Below are 21,618 nucleotides of genomic sequence, written 5' to 3'. Positions count from 1 at the left end.
GTCCAGAGTGGCTAACTAATTAGCATTCTCTTCTACAGTTAACGAGGGCTCCTCTTTCCCCATAACCTCACCAGAATTTGTTGTCAGTCGTTCTGTTGACCTTAGCTACTCTGACTGAGGTGAGATGGTTTCCCAGAGTTGTTTTTGACATGCCTTTTCCCTAATTGCTATGCTAAAGATGATGAACACTTTTTGAGGTATTTGTTAGTCATTTTGTTTTCTATTGAGAATTCTTTGTTTAGAACTCTAGCCCATTTTTCTTAATAGGTTCTTTATTTCCTTCATTATTTTTTCTTTGTATATTCTGAAGATCTAAAGATCTGACAAAGGTAATCTTTGTCAGACTTGTAGTTGATAAGGTTATCCCCCATTCTGTGGACTGATCCTTACCTTACCTGATTGTTTCCTTAGTTGTACAGAAACTTTTTAGTTTTATGAGATGCCAGTCATAAATTATTGGCTTAATTCATTTATTTTTTAATTAATTAATTTACATTCCAAAATCTAACCTCTTCCCATTCTCCTTTTCCCTTCTCCTCTGAGAGGATGGGACCCCCATGCTTATTCCTCCTACCCTGGCAGATCAAGTCTTTACCAGATTAATCACATCCTTTTCCCACTGAGGCCAGACAAACCAGCCCTACTGGGGAACAGATACCATAGTCAGGCTACAGATTTAGGGAGAGCCTCCACTCCAGTTGGGGGTCCTCATAGAGACTGAGTTGCACATCTGCTTCATATGTGTTCCTTGATTTGTGACTGTTTCTGAGAACTCCCAGGGGTTCAGGTTAGTTGATTCTATTGTCATTCTGTGGAGATCACATGTCCTTTGGGGCCTCTAATCCTTTTCCCAATGCTTCCATAAGAGTCCTGGAACACTGTCCAATGTTTGGCTGTGGGTATCTGCTTCTGTTTCAGTCAGCTTCTGGATAGAGCCTTTCAGAGGAGCATTATGATAGGCTCCTGCCTGGAAGCATAGCAGAATGTCATTAATAATATCAGAGATTGGTGCTTGCCCATGGGATGGGTTTCAGGTTGGGGGGGTTATTGTTTGGCCATTCCTTTAGTCTCTGCTCCATTTTTGTTCTTGGTAAATTTGGGGTCTAAAGTTTTGTGGGTTGGTTGATGTTCTTATCTGTCCACTGGTGGTCATGCCTGGTTACAGGAAATGCCCTCTTCAGGTTTCGTGTCCCCACTGTTAGACATCTTGGCTAAGATTACCTGCCTTGACTCCTGGCAGCCTCCCCATCTCAGGTATCTGGGATTTCCTGGAGATTCCGCACAAGCTCCAAACCCTGCCAGCTGCAGATTTCCATTCATTTTTATGGCCCTTTGGGTCTCTCTCTTCTCTTTCCCCACACCTGCCCCCACCTCATTCCCCTCCAACTCTCCCACCTACTTCCTTCCCTCTTTCTGCCTCCTATGACTATTTCGTTCCCCCTTGTAAGTGTGATTTAACACCCTCTCTTGGGTCTTCTTTCTTGTTAATTTCTTTGGGTCTTGGGGGTGTATTATGAGTTTGTGAGGTATATCTTTGCTTTGTGGCTTATACCCACTTATTAGTGAATAATACTATGCATGTCCTTTGGGGTCTGAGTTACCTCACTCAGTTAGACTCCAACAAGCAATAAAACCCAATTTAAAATATCCAATTAAAAAATAAAAAAACCCTAAAAAATGGGGTACAGAGCTAAATAAAAATTCTCAATGGAAGAATCTTGAATGGCTAAGAAGCACAAAGAAATGCTCAATATCCTTAATCATTAGGGAAATGCAAATCACCCCCCTCTCCAGATTCTACCATACATCAATAAGAATGGCTAAGATAAAAAATTCAAGCCACAGAACATGCTATCAGGGATGTGGAGAAAGGGGAACACTCTTCCATTGCTGGTAGGATTGCAAACTTGTACAAACACTCTGGAAATCAATCTGCTGGTTTCTCAGAAAATTGGAAATAGTTCTACTGGAATAACCAACTACACCACTCCTGGATATATGTCCAAAGATGCTCTACCGTATCACAAGGACACATGCTCTACTATGTTCATAAGAGTCAAAAACTAGAAACAACCGGATGTTTCTCAACTGAATAATGGATTCAGAAATTCTGGTTCATTACTCAATGGAATACCATGCAGCTATTAAGAACAAAGACATCCTGAATTTTGCAGGCACATGGATGGAATTAGAATATATCATTTATTTTCATTTGAGATTGGTTTTCACTGTGTACTTCCTGTTGTAGTGAAGCTACTAAGATTAGATATAGATGACTGAGTGGCAATGAGACAGTTACATTTTGATAAAAAAGAAAATGCCATAAATATTCTTTGATAGTATATGATATGGTGTAATAGGGGTGTAGGGCATAAAAGTGTGGGAGACTCTTTACTTTTTATACTTTAAGATAGAAAGTTGGCATTAAAGGGGATACAAGTATTTAAACAGCACAAGCATAGGTATTTGGATATATGCATTTGTCTAACATTGAAAGAAACCTCAGAATTCACTTACTACTCTGGAGGTTACCTGGGGGCTCAGAATACACCTTAATACTGAGAAGTCTTGTTCAATCTGTCAGGGATGAAACCTACAGAGGTATGAATTGTCAAGGATGGAGGGAAAGGATCACAGGGTTGTTTGCGAGTTTGTGACCTTGCACAACTACTGATTTATTGATGAGCAATGTTTTCTTGCTAAGTCAATGACTAGTTGAACACTAGTGTCTGGTCACAGAGTCACAAACAGGGCAGGAAAGGGACAATATTGCAAAGATAGCAAAAGACTCACTATATACATGTCAAATGCATCAGTGGCTGTGATACAAAAATAGAACCATAACTCATTCTCATTCAGTGGGTGAAAATTTTGTTTCTTGATTATCAAGTATGTATACCCGCCATTGGAAGGGGAAGACAAGTTTTTCTTTTGGCTCTGGCATTCTTGCTGCCAACCTGTGGAGAAGAGATTTTGTAAGAATTACTGCCCACTGGGAAATTTCAGGCTTGTGAAATACTGAATGATCTTGTAGGAAGAAAATGCAATTCCACCGTAAAATTAATTCTGAGCTGGTGTCACCCCTGGTCCTAAATTCTTCCCCAGATGCAATTAGGCACATCAGGAAGTGCTAGCAGTAGCTTCTTCAGTTGCCAATTTCTTTGTCTAGCCTCCATCAAATACCTACTATTAGTCATGGTAACAGTACACTATATCTGGCCTGTTTGCTGTCTATTACCCACCATCAAGTGGCTTGCTGTTTTGAACTGCTTCATTTCCATAGATTCCTCCTTGTTCTATTATTTGTTATGAGATTCCTGTTGAGACCAGAGAGACCCAAGGCCTGATTTGAAGATCAATTATTGAACTAATTTGATACTAGGCATGCTTTTTTATAGGAAACCGGTGGTATACAGAATGAAACCTGTACTCAATCAGTCCTAGAGGTTTCATGGCTAGGCGGTGTTGCTTGGTTCACAACTGATTTCAAGTAAGAAGCCACTCACAGTAGCTTTGAAGTGAAAGTTTAGGAAGAGACTTTCTGCTCTAAGATATCAGATAATCCGGCTGTGCTAGCAGTGGCCACCCAGTGGAAGTCTGAACCCTTTTGTTCTTAGGCTCTGTAACCCCCTCCTGTGTACTAGGTCTCAGCTGAGTCCTTTTCCTTTAGGCACCTTTGGTGGCTGTCCAGTTTACTCCTTGGGAGCCAGAGAAAGCAAAATTCAGCAAGCAGAATGCCACATTTTTCTTTTCCTACAAGACTACCATAATCATTAAAGGCATTTGTGAAATCATCGTACTCAGCACTAAACACGCTCAATAGATGTAATTCCAAGTTCCCTCACTCCAGGCATTCCAGATGATGAATGTGAGCATTCCTGAAGGATGTTTACAGGGTGATTATTTGTCTACTTGTTCTAATGTAACTGTCTGCTTTAAGAAACCTGAAGAGAAAAACTGGACTTTAGTGTAATAAATTACAGTACAACGGGGTGGGGGGTAGCATAGGCAGCAGGTGAATTTAAAAAGTAAGGAGAAAATAAAATAAACCAACTGCAAAGAACATGAAGTGCCCCTGGAGGCCTATTCTATTCTAAATAAAACATTTTTGTTTGATCTTTCCATGTTGTCGGTTGCAGGTTTGCCTCCTATCAGAGTGTATTCACTTGAGCTTGTTGCCATTGGTAACAGTCACTGAAGTATACTGCAGGGACCTCAACACCCACACAGATGAACACTGCTCCCTCCATAGGTTCCTAGAGTTTAAATTTGATGTGTTTGTACCTCTCATTTGTCTCTGCCCTTCGGTCTCACAGATATCATGGGAAAGAGTTAGGATATGTGAAAGAAATGTGGCATAGGCAATCCTTCAACACTATGAAAGATAAAATTTGATTTTTTACATTAGATGGGATTTTAATAAGGGTAGGTGAAACATTATATCAGGAAGATCAGACAAAATGCTTAATAATATCACTATGAAATATTCTTTTTTTTCTTTCAGCTGGCACTTATGTTTCGGGTGTTAAATCTCTTTGGATTATTTTGAAACCAGATCCTCTGGAGAAGGTATATTTTTTCTTTCAATGTTTTACTAATAGAATTTGTTTAAGTATTTTCTAAGAGGGTAACCTGTGATTCAAAAATACCTTATACAATGATACATAGTTTCTTTTCTAAAACAAAACATGCAGTTCCAGGGTGCTGTCTATCATGGCTGGGACGTCAGAATGACAGGGGCTTGAAGTAGCTGCTCATGCTGTATTTTCTGGAAGAAAAGAGGCAGGAGCCCTCATGCTTACTGAATCTTGTCCTTTCTATACAGCTCAAGACTCAAGGGAATTAGGCTATGCATCTTCAAAGCAGGTCTACCTACCTACTCAGGATAAGCTCTAAGAGGCACAGAGGCAATAGTGATTGGCCATCATGCAAGGAAAGAACAGATATTTATATCTGAAGGAATTTTATATTGGATATTTTATATATTTACGTTTTGATTGTTATCCCATTTCCCGGTCCCTCCCTCTCCCATGCCCCTTCCTTCTGCTTCTATGGGGATGCTTCCCCTTGTACCCACCAACTCCCACCACAACACCCTGGCATTCCCTACACTGGGAAATTGGGCCTTCACAGGACCAAGGGCTTCTCCCCCTATTGATGCCAGATGATGTCATACTCTGCTTCATATGCAGCTGGAGTCATGGGCCCCTCCGTTTGTTCTCTTTGGTTGGTGGTTTAGTCTCTGGGAGCTCTGGGGGGGGGGTCTGGATGGCTCACATTGTTCTTCCTATGGGGTTGCAAACCCCTTCAGCTCCTGAAGGAATTTTTTAGGAAGCAGTTACACTTTGTGTCATCTTTGTGTAAATAAAACAAAATCAAGTCCCAAACAAATGAAACAGCAAAAAGTACCCTGTGCTCTGGTTTTCTTATCCTGTTCTCCACTATTATTTTCACAATTCAGATATAATTGTTATCTTGAATTCCAACATTTTTTATGATTATAATTTAACTACCACAGTTCTCCTTTCTCTTTTGTCCCTTTGAAACTTCCCATCTACCCCTCCCCACTCACCTGCAAATCCATGACCTCTTTACCTTGCTATTATCTGCATTTATGTGTACATATATATTCTAAACTATAACAAGTTCGGTGCATAAAATGTTACTGGTATGTATGTTTTTAGGGCTGATCATTTTCAGTTAACCTATTTCTAACATGAAATTACATAGTATTGACTTTGTCTTTCATTCTGTTTCTTTGTCACTGGTTCTGATTCAGTTTCTGACTCCCCCCCACCATCTCTCTCTCTCTCTCTCTCTCTCTCTCTCTCTCTCTCTCTCTGTGTGTGTGTGTGTGTGTGTATGTTTGTGTCAGGGTGTTCGATATGGACAGAAGCGAAGTACTAAGTAGAAATTTTAACAGCACTAATGAGGCATAAACATGGAAATTTCAGTAATGTTTAGGACAAACACAAGAAATAAAACTAAAACAGTGATACCAACTAGACTTAAAGACTAAACTCACATATTCGTAAAGTTATTTTTCCAAGAATAAATACTATTTTAGGCTACTAAACAAATTTCAATTAACTTTTAAAAAGTGAAATTCTAGGGTCAGTGAGATAGACTGAAGGGCCTGCTCCCAAGCTCAATGAACTGAGTTCAAACAATGGGTCTCACAGCGTGGATGACAGAACTGACTCCTGCAAGTGGTCCCTTGACTTCCATACACATTCTGGGCACATTCACATAAACACAAAAATAAATAAATGTAATAATTTTCAATTAAAAATATCTTTGTACTTTTTTGGTAAATAATCAAATTTAACCAGAATTCAATGACAGAAATAAAGATGGAAAAGTGCAGATTTTAAACACAGTCAGTCAAAAAACAGAGGAAAGGGGGTCAAAGAAAGAAAGACGTTTTCTCCCAAAGAAAACTATAAAGATTTGAATATGTAAAATATGATCCTAACACAATCGAACTTAATTATTGAAAAGGAAGTTGTGGTCAGAGACAAAACAATTTTTAAATCTGTCTGTCTGTCTGTCTAGTATATGTATGCCTGTGAGCACATATGCATGTGCCTGCATTTGGATATCAGAAGACAAGATGCTGTACATGGTTTGCCCTTCCCACCATGTAAGTCTTAGGGACTCAACTCCAGTCCTCACACTTGGCAGCAAACACCTTTACCTTCAGAGCTGCATCACTGGGCCAGAATTGTGAACCTTTGTAAATCTCACTTCAGATTCAAAAGTCATTTCTAATATGCAGTGTAATAAAAACTAGTTGTACTGTGAGAACTGATCAAAGCTGCTCTAACTTGGGTGATCCATTATTTCTCTCTCAGAAATGTTGAAATTCTTCTCCTGAAATAGATACTGAGGACAAAAATTCCGAATTTGGGATTAGCTTCAACTAACAACCATTATCAATCTCATTTAAAGATAAAGGAACACAGCATACAACACTTAGACATTTATATTAGCTTCTAAAAGTGTCGTCTATATGTTTGCCCTAAGGTAGCAGTAAATTTCCAAATCAGAAGCAAGGGCAGAGTACACAAAGGTTATGGTCCTCAGAGCATGCACGTTTTAGTACACTCACTGATAGGCATCCAGCTCTTGCCTGTCATCAATAGAATGAGAATGGAGGGCACAGTGGGCTAATGAACAGAGCTTTGCTTTATTGGCATACTTTTTTTGTTTTGTTTGTTCAAAACTCTAGTGTACTCTAGGACAATCCTTAGGTTGGGGCATGGTGGCAGGAAAGCACATTGACTGTAGCTTGCTGAATAAACATTGACATTTTCAAAATTAGATTCATGATAGGTTCTGACCTAGTTCTTCCAATCCTCTTATTCGATTGTAGTGATACTTTGATGAAGATAGAAATGCAGATCGTATTCACTATCATATTCCCATATGCTCAGTAAGATGGGAAGTCAGACCCAGAGTGAGGAATGGGTTTGCCTTTCAGGTGACTTGATGTATGTGTTGACTCAAAACCTGGTATGGTAGTCCAGGGTGAAGACAATCTTAGTGTCTATGGGTGATCCAGGCTTGGGGCATTTTATCTGTGACTGTGAAGTGAAAATGCATGTAATATGATAACTAAGATAAATTGCAGCTTTTGTCTTGAAACAAGATGATGCACTTACATAAAAGCTTCATATTAATTTGCCATCCCAACACTTTCTTTGTTAAATCCTTGCTAGTCCTGGGAATAAGAGTAATGATTTTCTTCTTTTTTTATTGGATATTTTTTATTTACATTTCAAATGTTATTCACTTTCCTGGCTTCCTGGACATAAGGCCCCAATTCCATCCCCCTTCTTCTTCTATAGAGGTGTTCTCCTCACCAACCACCCTCCCAGCCTGTCCCCTGACATTGCCCTACACTGGGGAGTCCATCCTTCTCAGGACCAAGGGTTTCTCCTTCCATTGGTGCCCAACAAAGCCATCCTCTGCTACATATGCAGTCCATGGGTAGTGGTTTAGTCCCTGGGAGCTCTGGTTGGTTGGCATTGTTGTTGTTATGGGGTTGCAAGCCCCCTTTCAATCCTTTCTTTAATTCCTCCAACAGGGATCCTGTTCTTAGTTCAATGGTTTGCTGCTAGCATTCACCTCTGTATTTGTCATGCTCTAGTTGTGCCTCTCAAGGGACAGCTATAACAGGCTCCTGTCAACTCGCACTTCTTAGCTTCATCAATATCATCTAGTTTTGGAAGCTGTATATATATGGGTTGTGTATCAATGTGGGTCAGGCTCTGAATGGCCATTCCTTCACTCTTTCCTCTAAATTCTGCCACCATATCCCCTCCTATGAATATTTTTGTTCCCCCTTTTAAGAAGGAGTGAAGCATTCACACTTTGGTCATCCTTCTTCTTGAGCTTCATGTGGTCTGTGGATTGTATCTTGGATAATTTGAGCTTTTGGACTAATATTCACTTATCAATGAGTGCATACCGTGTGTGTTTTTCTGTGATTGGGTTACCTCACTCAGGATATTTTTAGTTCCGATCTATTTGCCTATGAATTTCATGAAGTCATCGTTTTTGATAGCTGAGTAGTACTCCATTGTATAGATGTAACACATTTTCTGTATCCATTCCTCTGTTGAAGGGCATCTGGGTTCTTTCCAGCTTCTGGCTATTATAAATAAGGCTGCTATGAACATAGTGGAGCATGTATCTTTGTTCTATGTTAGAGCATCTTTTGGGTATATACCCAGGAGAGGTATAGCTGGATCCTTAGGTAGTGGAATGTCCAATTTAATGAGGAACATCCAGACTGATTTCCAGAAGGGTTGTACCAGCTTGCAATCCCACCAACAATGGAGGAGTGTTTCTCTTTCTCCACATCCTTGCAGCATCTGTTGTCACCTGAGTTTTTGATCTTAGTCATTCTGACTGCAGAGTTTTAAAATTTGTTATATTTTCTTATTTACAAGGTGTCCATGGTATTAAATACAACTCTTCAATAGTAAGAAAATTTAAAGTTTTAATATAGTCTTTCAGGAGTAAAATATGTTCTTGGGAAAAAAGTCAAACTGTTCATTCCTAATAGCAAATTTTTCTTCCTCACTACCCATTGTATCTCCAGGTTGTTTTGTATGTATTTGATCGAGTATATTCTATTCCCTATGATTTTGGTTAATATCAGTGGTAGTAAAAGGAAAATATTAATTGAAATTAGAATGTGTGTGATGATACTTGTACAAATAATTGAATACATAGTACAGTTAGAAGGAATTTGATAGTGCTCCATCTGTTTCTATTTTGTGGAATAGTTTGGATAATATTGCTATGAGGTCTTCGATGAAGGTCTGATAGAATTCTGCACTGAACCCGTCTGGACCTGGGCTCTTTTTTGTTGGGAGACCTTTAATGATTGCTTCTATTTCTTTAGGAGTTATGGGGTTGTTTAAATGGTTTATCTGTTCCTGGTTTAACTTTCATACCTGGTCTAGAAAATTGTCCATTTCCTCCAGATTTTCCAGTTTTGTTGAATATAGGGTTTTGTAGTAGGATCTGATGTTTTTTGAATTCCCTCAGATTCTGCTGTTATGTCTCCCTTTTCATTTCTGATTTTCTTATTTTGGATACATACTCTGTGCCCTTTGTTTAGTCTGGGTAAGGGTTCATCTATCTTGTTGATTTTCTCAAAGAACTAGCTCCTGTTTTGTAGATTCTTTGTATAGTCTTTTTTGTTTCTACTTGGTTGATTTCAGTTCTGAGTTTGATTATTTCCTGCCTTCTACTCCTCTTGGGTTTATTTATTTCTTTTTGTTCTAGAGCTTTTAGGTGTGATGTCAAACTGCTGACATGTGATCTCTCCTGTTTCTTTTTGCAGGCATTCAGAGCTATGAGTTCTCCTCTTAGTTCCACTTTCATTGTGTCTCATGAAGCCACAATTACTCTTACACCAAAACCACACAAAGACCCAACAAAGGAAGAGAACTTCAGTTCAATTTCCTTTATGAATATTGATGCAAAAATACTCAATAAAATTCTTGCAAACCCAATCCAAGAACACATCAAAACAATCATTCATTATGATCAAGTAGGCTTTCTCCCAGGGATGCAGGAATGGTTAATATATGAAAAACCATCAATGTAATTCACTACATAAACAAACTCAAACATGATCATTTGATTAGGTATATTTATTGCTAGTGTCTGTATAATATGAATATTTGAATCATTCTGTGGATAGCAATTTTCACTCAGATGCTATTAAATGTTTAGGAGAGCTGATTGAAGGTTGAGCCTCTGTGAGGTATTTACTTAAGGCAAAAGCTGTGAGATGTTTTGTTGTGATGTTAGCAGCTATAATCTGTTTGTGTAGCCTTTGTTACCACCTGACTTAATACTCTGAAAAAAGTCAGTATTTCATGTCATGGTTCTTATCATTCAAAGACACACAATTTTGTGTAGGAACTACACCACATTCCTCCGGAACCTAGCAGTTGATTCCTGCTTTATTACTGTCATTCTGTCTAAGTTATGATTCAGTGTTTGTGATCAATATTCATTCTTCAGATTTCAAATACATTACTCTGGCACTGAACACATATTTCCAATCAAGGAAAAATGAAAATAAAACAGGTCAAAGTAGAGAAAGCTACAACACTACTGAACTAACAAAGCAATGCTTCCTCATACCTCTGCAGTCCCTACCTGCCCAGGATCTGGTGGCACTAGAGGCTTTCACTGTAAGTGAGTTAAAGATACCCAAAACCATCCACAGCAAGGTCAACTTGCACCAAGGAAAAAGAGAAATATCTCCATGGAGGTATGTGTTACACTGATTCATTCATCACAAGAACCAAAAGCAAAGGGGTAAGCATGCCAATCAAGTTTGTTTAGTTTTACCCTTAAAAAAAAAGAGCCATCGTGTAGGCAGGACAAATTTTGCGTTGAAGGTTTTAGGTGGATTGATGTCTCCTTCCCTCCACTGGAATTCCTGCTGTGACTTGAAGTCCCAGAGTCAGGTGGTGCCCAATGGGGAAGCTTCCCCTTCTCTGAAGAGAAAAAGAGGGATTTTTAAGGGTGGGCTTGAGAGGAGAGGAGGGGAAGGGGCTGCAATTGGGACGGAAAGTGAATAAATAAATTAACAAAAACAACCACCACAACAAGTATAGCTACACAAATGGAACCAGGCATGTTATACTTATGTAGTGCTTGCTACAGCAAAGGAGTTAGTCAGCATTATTTGGAGTCAGATAATACTCAAGCCAAGCAGGCTGGGGAGAATCTTCAGAGTAGAGAAGGGGAAGACTCCAGTGTGCCTGAGTGGGTGGTGTAACTACAAGTTAGGTGTTCTAACTGACATGCTTAGAAACATATCTGACTGTCTATGATTGGTCTTATGTTAAAACCATAAGGAAATTATGAAAACTTATGTTCAACACATCCTGAGCATTGGTTGCAGAGGTTGCAGTCATAATCTATAGGGTTGGTTACCAAGGTTACAGGTCAGATTTCTATTGTCACTTATAATCTAGCTACTGCTGCTTTGTGTATTTCATCTATCATATTGATGTGACTTAAAATCTTAAAATTTTCTGCAAAGACTTAGAACGTATATTTGATAGTGGAACAACAAATAGCTCATAAATATCTGAACCTATCCATTTCCATTTTGAAGCTATGCTTGACTTGGTGGCCATAAAGGATGGATAATGAGAATACAATTTTATTTACAAACAATGATAGTTAGGATTATTTAAAATATACAATTGCATGCTAACATTCACATGTTCAAGTAAAGCACAGTGTTTATAAATCTATTAGAATAGAAACATATTCTGGGTACCTGAAAGAAGATACTTTTAGAAGATGTCAGATGGGGCAACTATAATAGAGGTCCATGAAGGGACCTGGCCAGGTGCACTGGTATTGTTCTTCATGATGAGGTAATGATGTTAAATCTCTAATCCCTACTCTGAACCCATAGCCCTCATAGTAGAGACAGGCAGGCCCAGAGTTGATGTCAATCCTCAGGTTTCAGCTTGTTTAATCTATATGAAAGCTTTTAAAAACATTCAAAATCATTCTTAAATACTGGACTGTGCAGATCACAACTTGTTTATCCCTGGACTCACATATCAAAGGCACCGAGAAAGGGTTTGCCAGTTGTAGCCAATGTAAATTTTAATTTACTCCCAATTATTTTTAAAAGAGGAACAACAAGCAGAAAATGTCAAAACCATAAAACCAAAACTAAATTCCTTACTTCTACTGTAGTAACTAATAAAATCCCCTTAGCAGAATCCTCCCAGGGCAATGACATTTGGAACAAGCAAAGGCTTGTAGTATTATGGTTTGAATAGGGTCACTTGTACAACCAATGGACAAACACACCTTTTAGAGAAGACCTTTTAAAGTTGAAAGTTGCAGATTCCAGTAGACTCTGCAGAGTTTGAATTATCCCCTCTTTGTTAAAAGGACTTTGACATGGTAGTCACCACATGTGAGTATGAAGTAACCAATAAAACCCAAACTGGCTTTCTTAGTGAGTGCACCGACCAGGTTGTTTACACTTGGGGTTTCAGGACTTGGATTTTTCTGGTGCAAACAGCTAAGTTATGTTTTCTGATTTCTCCTCGTTCAGCAGAAATGGAGAAACACACTTCATTCCATACTTAGTCTGGTGGATAGACACACAATGGCAGTTGGCTTTGCTTCTGAGTACCTGAGGGTGATTGAATTATGGGCTTTTTACAGGGCAAAGACAACCATAGATTTAACTTTGCAGTGACAAGTAATGCTTTGCATATTGAGGACTAAGGACAAATATAGAGAATTGGAGTATTTGATTTCAATTATTAGTCCAGTTTGAGTTAGCTGAAAAGAGTGATGTTGTGTTCTGTTACCTTGATTTCTCAAAGAAGGGCTTTCTACATAGAATAAAATGCAGGCAATTATGTGAGCAGTATTTTAGCAGCTACATTTTTTTTTTTTACCACAGGGGGAACTGGTGCTCCATTTACAGTTCTTTGTCTGTTTTCTTATTTATTGCAGGGGGAACTGGTGCTCCATTTACAGTCCTTTGTCTGTTTTCTTATTGGCTCTTCCTCAGTAGGGAGAAGGATTTTAGGTCTGTTGATGATCACATGCATGAAATATACCAGTCTTTCCCTACAGTATTCTATCCTCCCAGTGAGGGATCTGCTAAGAGGTGAGGGGCCGTGTCAGTGGCTTAACCTCGTCACCCCGTAGTCTGAAACACTAATCTCCTAGACATCTGCATTTCCCCAGGTCTCCTTCTAAGCCCTCAGTTTAGAAAGGGAAAAAAGCCTATTTCTTATATTTTGAAGTGGAAACTCTCAGCTGATTTTAGATAAAATACACCACATCTGCAGGGACATGCATTATAAAACTTCAGCAAATATTCCTCATTTCATATGTCAGTGGCTTTGCCTAGGGTAACCTCATCTGTAACAGCAGGTAACCTTTCTGGCTTTGCAACAAATTCTCTTCCCATGCTATGCGTAGTTTAATCCCCTCCACAAGTTACATATACCTACAAATATTTCTCCTGCAGAATAGGACGACTGTCTCATAGAGTGGTGTTTTATGAGCCCAAATTACTTCAAAGATACATTGAGAATAATCAATATGAAAATGCACATGGAGGGCTTGAAACAGGTCATTATGCTACTTCACATTTAGTATAATTCATGAGTCAATTGTCATCTAATGATAGTTAACCTTGATTTTCAACTTGTTAGAATTTAGAATCGTAAGGGGGACACATTTTTGACTATGGCTCTGAGGTATTTTCTAGGTTAGTTTAATTGAGGTAAATAAGGGTGACATCATTCTATAGGCTTGGGATCTAGACTGAGTAGAAAGGAGAACTGAGCATCAGTGTACACTACTGTCTGCCTCGTGCTTGAGGATGTAAGGTCATAAGGTCCCTCAAGCTCTGGATGCTTTCACTTTCTGACATAATGGACTGAACCAAATTAACCCCTTCTTTCCTTAGGATGTTTGTTCTCAGGCATCTTATCATAGCCATGAGAAAGATAAGAAATTAATGCAAATCATGAGTTTGCCATGGCTTCTGTTTGCCATATAAAATTAGGATGGAACAACTTGATCATATAGTTATTGATAACTAATGGCTATATATAAGTCAATGAACAAACAGTCCAATCAAGAACAGGCAGATGCGTGGCATATATGTTCCAGTTGGAATTGGAGAGCATAAGTTAAACATTAGTGATTCAAGCAAGAAATGGAATTTCTCTAATGTGTTATTAATGATGGCCACCACATTCTTTTGGGCTAGCATTTTCAGACTATACTCTTTTTTTTTATATTATGGATTTGGATGTTATAACTTGGATGTATCCAAAACTTCACTAAGATCCTAGCATCATGCATCTAAAACTGGTGAAATCTTAAGTAATTGGACAAATTTACCCTTTAAATCATGACTGAGACTTATTTAGAGAATTAAGTTAATTCTATTGAGTAAGAAAGACACTGCTCAAAAGAGCATTAGAGAATTTGATTTTTTATGAATTCAGATTTTTTTGTAGATACAATTTTCTTTCATTTTTATAAATATTTTTATTGGATATATTTCTTTATTTATATTTCAAATGTTATTCCCTTTCCCAGTTTCCTGTCCATAAGCCCCCTATCACTTCCTCCTCCTCCATAAGGGTGTTCCCCCTGTCCATCCCCCCTTACCAAGCGCCCTTACATTCCCCTGCACTAGGGGTACAACCTTGGCAGGACAAAGGACTTTCTCTTCCACTGGTGCCCAACAAGGCCATCCTCTGCTAGATATGCAGTTGGAGCCCTGGGTCAGTCCATGTATAGTCTTTGGGTAGTAGTTAAGTCCCTGGAAGCTCTGGAAGGTTTGGAATTGTTGTTCTTATGGGGTTGCAAGCCCCTTCAGCTCTTTAAATCCTTTCTCTATTTCCTCCAATGGGGATCCATTCTCAGTTCAATGGTTTGCTTCTTGTGTTCACCTCTGTATTTTACATGCTCTGGCTGTGTTTCTCAGGAGAGATCTATATCTAATTCTTCTAAGCATGCACTTCTTAGCTTCATCAATCTTATCTAGTTTCAGTGGCTGTAAATATATAGTCCACCTATGGGGCTGGCTCTGAATATCCATTCCTTCAGTCTTCACTCCAAACTTTGCTTCCATACCCCCTCCTATAGATATTTTTGTTCCCCCCTTTAAGAAGGAGTGAAGCCTCCTCATTTTGATTATCCTTCTTGAGCTTCTTGTGGTCTGTGGATTGTATCATGGATAATTTGAACTTTTGGGCGAATATCCACTTATCAATGAATGCATACCATGTGCGTTTTTCTGTGATTGGGTTACCTCACTCAGGATGATATTTTCTAGTTCAATCCATTTGCCTAAGAATTTCATGAAGTCATTGTTTTTGATAGCTGAGTAGTACTCCATTGTGTAGATGTACCACATTTTCTGAATCCATTCCTCTGTTGAAGGGCATCTGGGTTCTTTCCAGATTCTGGGTATTATAAATAAGGCTGCTATGAACATAGTGGAGCATGTGTATTTGTTGTATGTGGAGCATCTTAGGATATATGTCCAGGAGAGGTATAGCTGGGTCCTCAGTTAGTGCAATGTCCAATTTTCTGAAGAACCTCCAGACTGATTTCCAGAATGGTTGTCCCAGTCTGCAATCCCACCAACAATGGAGGAGTGTTCCTCTTTCTCCACATCCTCGCCAGCACCTGCTGTCACCTGAATTTTTTGTCTTAGCCATCGTGATTGGTGTGAGGTGGAATCTCAGGGTTGTTTGATACGCATTTCCCTTATGACTAACGATGTTGAACATTTCTGTAGGTGCTTCTCAGCCATTCAAAATTCCTCAGCTGAGAATTCTTTGTTTAGTTCTGTACCCCATTTTTTAATAGGGTTATTTGGCTCTTTGGAGTCTAACTTCTTGAGTTCTTTGTATATTTTGGATATAAGGCCTCTATCTGTTGTAGGATTGGTAAAGATCTTTTCCCAATCTGTTGGTTGCCGATTCGTCCTAATGACAGTGTCCTTTGCCTTACAGAAGCTTTGCAGTTTTATGAGGTCCCATTTGTCGATTCTTGATCTTAGAGCATAAGCCATTGGTATGTTTTTCAGGAAACTTTCCCCAGTGCCCATGTGCTTGAGACTCTTCCCCACTTTTTCTTCTAATAGTTTGAGTGTATCTGGTTTGATGTGGAGGTCCTTGATCCATTTGGACTTAAGCTTTGTACAGGGCAATAAAAATGGATTGATCTGCATTCTTCTACATGCTGACCTCCAGTTGAACCAGCACCATTTGTTGAAAATGCTATCTTTTTACCATTGGATGGTTTTAGCTCCTTTGTCAACGATCAAGGTGTGTGACCATAGGTGTGTGGGTTCATTTCTGAACCTTTAATTCTATTTCACTGCTCTACCTGCCTGTCTCAGTGCCAATACCATAGAGTTTTTTTTTCACTATTGCTCTGTAATATGGCTTGAAGTCAGGGATGGTGATTGCCCCAAAAGTTCTTTCATTGTTGAGTATAGTTTTTGCTATCCTGGATTGCTATCCTGTAGATTGCTTTTGGCAAATGGCCATTTTTACTATATTAATCCTGCCAATCAATGAGCATGGGAGGTCTTTTCATCTTCTGAGATCTTCAATTTCTTTCTTCAGACACTTTAAGTTCTTTTCATACAGTTCTTTCACTTGCTTGGTTAGTCACACAAAGGTATTTTATATTATTTGGGACAATTGTGAAGGATATCATTTCTATAATTTCTTTCTCAGCCTGTTTATCCTTTGAGTAGAGGAAGGCTACTGATTTGTTTGAGTTAATTTTATACCTAGCCATTTTGCTGAAGGTGTTTATCAGTTTTAGTAGTTCTCTGGTGGAACTTTTGGGGTCACTTAATTATACTATCATATCATCTGCAAATAGTGATATTTTGACTTCTTCTTTTCCAATTTGTATCTTTTGGACCCCCTTTATTTGTCTGATTCCTCTGGCTAGTATTTCAAGTACTATATTGAATAAGTAGGGAGAGAATGGGCAGCATTGTCTAGTCCCTGATTTTAGTGGGATTGCATCAAGTTTCTCTCCACTTAGTTTAATGTTAGCTACTGGTTTGCTGTATATGGCTTTTACTTTGTTTAGGAATGGGCCTTGAATTCCTGTTCTTTCTAGAACTTCTATCATGAAGGGGTGTTGAATTTTGCTAAATGCTTTCTCAGCATCTAATAAATATATAATATATATTAGAGATTTTGACTGTTTAAATCAACCATAAAAGGCTAAAATGATGTTTTTTGTCAGACTTCCTGTAGTTCATATATTCCATATTTTATTTGATTTAACATTTTCCTTTCTTTTTTTTTTTGATACCCAGTTGACATACTTGGGATCACAATATAAAGATACCAAGCCTTCCTAGATCCAAGATTTGACAATGAGTAGTCATCTTACCCAATTCAGTTTTTGGATTTAGTACTTTGTCCATGGTTGCTTGATGTAGTTAGTCTATTATTCTGTTTCACATTTTTATTTCCTATCTGGTTGAGAGTTGGGACTGCAGTCTTAAGCTCTAATAGCCCAAATGTTCATTTCTTCAGTTTTGACAGATTTTGTATCATTTTCTTGGGTTTTCTGTGGTAAGATATATCAGTATTTTTAATTTTTATAACTTTATTGCCACATGGATACTTCTGCCCATTTTATTATATTTATTATTCTCATTCATATATTATGTATGCAAGATACAAGACTTCTAATTTTAGTTTTCAATCTGTTTGTGTACTATTTTTATTTTACATGAGAATTTGTAGGCAGTATGTCGATAGATTGTATGCAACATTTTATCAACCCTGACAATCTCTAATTTTTCTACTATAAAAGTTAATCCACTTATAGTTAAAGAGACTATTGATATAAAGAGATTTAGTTCTAATGTCTTGACAGTACCATTTCCTCTGTCTATTTGCTTTTTATTCTATAGTTTGCATTATCACTTACTTCTATGTCTTACTGACATTTTTGTCTTAATATTATGTAATATTTATATTTTATTACTTTTAATTTGAGATTATAATCTAATTATGTTATTTACCTCTTTCCTTTCCTCTTTCAAAGCCCTTTTATATACACTTCACATTCCTGCAAATTCCTGCCATCTACTTTTATTAATTGGTTTTACATTCATATATGTATATATGTATACATATATATTTTCCTAAATATAACCTGTTCATTCTGTATCTTGTTAATTATTTATTTTCAGAGCTGATCATTTGGTATTGGATACTAAATGATTAACTCTTTCCTGGGAAAGTATCTTTTTTCCATTCTGAGGATTTCTTAGCTGCCTCTAGTTTCTTGTGGTCCTTCCCTCATTTACTTTGGCAAGTCTATTGCTGCTCTTGTTTAACTCATGTTCTGACATCATGTTCATGAAACTATGGATATTGCTTTTGACATTCCTAGGAGAGACACAATATCCCAGCATACCCTGGGTCCTCTTGTTCATGCAATCCTCTAAGCCCCTCATCCACAGTGTGCCCTAGCTTCAGGCTTGGGTTGATTTGCAGATGTATCTATTGGGATTGGGCTCCACAACTTCAACTTTGCATTGTGGTTGATAGTTGATTGTAGTTTAATAATTTCCTTTTGCTGAAAAACTTTCTTTGATGAGGTGAAAACTACACTTCTCTGTGGGTATAAGAGAGATATAGAACTTAGAATGTGGTTAGGTTTATGCTGGTTTAGTAAAGTGGTAGTTGTAGCTTTTCCTTTAAATTTCATAACTTCACTAGACTTAGGTGCTTGGCCAACTTTCAAGTAACCAGGCATAATTTGCCACTTGTTGAGAAGGTTGTCAGTCAGGTTAGAAGGTTACCACCAAGATGTCTGTGCCACTGTGATACGCTTAAGATTATCATGCAATGCTGGTTATTATAATCATTTGTATGTGTTATAGCTTGGTAGGAATGTTTATTGCTTCCTTCCTTTGGAAGCTTTCAAAATGTCTTCTGGTACTATGAAAAATTCTCCCCATAGAGGAGGCATTCAGGTTAATTTCAGCTCAGGGGCTTGTGGGTCCTTTTTCTGACGTGCATGGTTTCTTCAACAATATGGGCTTAACTTCCATTGTTGGAGAGCAAATAAGGGCAAGAATAATAGTCTGGTATATTTGAGGAATCTTTTGGACAACCCTGACCACCAATTCCAAAGAGGATTTTTTCATACCTAGTATTGAGGTTTTTGTTAAATGAACTTTGACTCTTGGAAAGTACATTGTCAGCTCAGATGTGAAAACTCGAAATATTCAGATCTGAGTATATATCCTGTAGGAAACTGAATAGTCCTAGAAAGTAAAAATGTATCCTTGCTGGTGTGGGTTTTGTGCAAACATTAAAGAGGAGGCATAGCAGGATATAAATACGCAGACTGGAGAAATGGGAAAAAGAGGGGGTCTTTAGAGAGAAGGGAGAGATAATACAAAGGCAGGAGGCAAGAGGGTTAAATAAAATAAGGAATTTCTGAAAAAGTTATAAGGTATCATACAATTAACTGTCTGTGTCATGGAATTCTATACTACGTGTAATTCTATGCATAAGTATACATATTTAATTTACATTTATTTATGCATCTATGTGCTTATGTTAATTTATGTGCAACAAATGCTTGCAGTATTCATAGAAACCATATAAGAGTGTCAGTTCTCCTGGAACTGGAGTTACAGGCAGTTAATGGTGCTGGGACCTGAACCTGGGTCTGCTGAAAGAGCAGCAAGTACTCTTGGGTACGGAATTGTCTTTCCAACCCCATATTTGACCTTGTAATAAAACAGTTAAATTCTGTACTCGATCTTCATTCTTCATTTTTAGAATTCATTCTTCATTGGAGATTGTAGTTAACATCTTTAAAGTATAACATTAGAATGTGAATTAATTCAAACTCAGAGTAATCAAAATCGCTTCTCGGCCTTTTGGCTAAGATCAAGTGCAGAGTGATCAAAATACCAGAGTCATTTGTAAAAGTTGCCCCTGAGCATATAAAATGCACTCTGCTCCTCAACTTTGGTTTCGTAGAAGAGCTCACAAACACAGTCCATGCCATCACTGCCACTCAGACTGTGGATGGAAAGCTGTGGCGTGATGTCCGTGGGGCAACCCAGAACATCACCCCTGCATCCACTGATGCCACCAAGGCCGTGGGCAAGGTCATCCCAGAGCTGAATGGGAAGCTCACTGGCATGGCCTTCCATGTTCCTACCCACAACATATCCGTTGTGGATCTGACATGTCGCCTGGAAAAACCTGCCAAGTCTGATGACATCAAGAAGGTGGTGAAGCAGACATCCAAGGGCCCACTAAAGGGCATCCCGCACTACACTGAGGACTCACTGGTAGTTCCTGTTCCCATTCGGCCCCCAACACTGAGCATCTTCCTCAGAATTTCCATCCCAGACCCCCACAATAATAGGAGGGGCCTAGGCAGCCCTCCCTACTCACTTGAATATCATTAATAAAGTACACTATACGCCTGCAGAAAAAATAAAATGTACCCACATAAACATGTCAATTCAGTGCCTTTCTTACAGCATCTATGACTCTGCCTCCAAAAAAATATATATATTTTTATATCCTACTGCATATACTGAACTGTGCTTTGTGACTGTTGCAAGCTGTTATCTTCACTAATTATTAGATTTGCTGTTAAACTTACTCTGAGTTAATTAATTTAAGGAGTTAAGTAAAAAGGATTCATTTTTATAAACCCCCAAAACATTAAAATACTTTTTTTTAATTCTGATTTTTAATTGAATTTTTAAATTTACATTTCAAATGTTATTCTCTTTACCAGTTTCCTGTCCGTAAACTCCCATCCCATCTACCCTCCCCCTTCTTGTATGAGGGTGTTCCCCCACCAAACCACCCACCCCTTCCTGGCTCCCTGACCTGAGTTTCCCCTACAATGGGAGTGTCCAGCCTTGGCAGAACCAAGGGCTTCTCCTCCCATTGGTTCCCAACAAGGCCATCCTCTGCTATATATGCAGCTGGAGTCATGGGTCCCTCCATGTGTACTCTTTGGGTAGTGGTTCAGTCCCTGGGAGCTCTGGTTGGTTGATATTGTTGTTCTTATGGGGCTACAAGCCCCTTCAGTTCCTTCAATCCTTTCTCTGACTCCTCCAATGGTGACTCCATTCTCAGTTCAATAGTTGGCTGCTAGCATTTGCTTCTGTAATTGTCATGCTCTGGAAGAGTCTCTCAGGAGACAGCTATATCAGGGTCCTGTCAGCATGCACTTCTTGACATCAGCAATATTGTCTGGGTTTGGTGGCTGTATGTATATGGACTGGACTTCCAGGTAGGCAGGCTCTGAATGGCCATTCCTTCAGTCTCTGCTTCTAACTTTGTCTCCATATCTCCTCCTATGAATATTTTTGTTTCCCCTTCTAAGAAGGACTGGAGTATCCACACTTAGGTTGTCCTTCTTGAGCTTCATGTGGGCTGTGGATTGTATCTTCGGTAATTCGAGATTTGGGCCTAATATTCACTTATCAGTGAGCACATTCCATGTGTTTCTTTGTTTGTTTGGGTTATTATTATT

At 38.6% G+C, this 21,618-nt stretch overlaps 1 protein-coding gene across 1 annotated transcript in view; it reads left to right on the top strand.

Moving 5' to 3' along the window:
* The window catches only part of LOC116904347 (glyceraldehyde-3-phosphate dehydrogenase-like), a 31,922-nt gene extending 11,389 nt beyond the window's left edge, over positions 1 to 20,533 (top strand). The window contains exon 2 of the mRNA XM_032907241.1: positions 20,003 to 20,533. Within this exon, the coding sequence (XP_032763132.1) occupies positions 20,003 to 20,533 (531 nt within the window). The remainder of the gene's footprint in view (positions 1 to 20,002) is intronic.
* Positions 20,534 to 21,618: the final 1,085 nt, after the last annotated feature.

Source organism: Rattus rattus, chromosome 6 (genome assembly GCF_011064425.1).
Source record: "Rattus rattus isolate New Zealand chromosome 6, Rrattus_CSIRO_v1, whole genome shotgun sequence".
NCBI lineage: Eukaryota > Metazoa > Chordata > Mammalia > Rodentia > Muridae > Rattus > Rattus rattus.
This window is presented reverse-complemented; position numbering and strand designations above follow the sequence as displayed.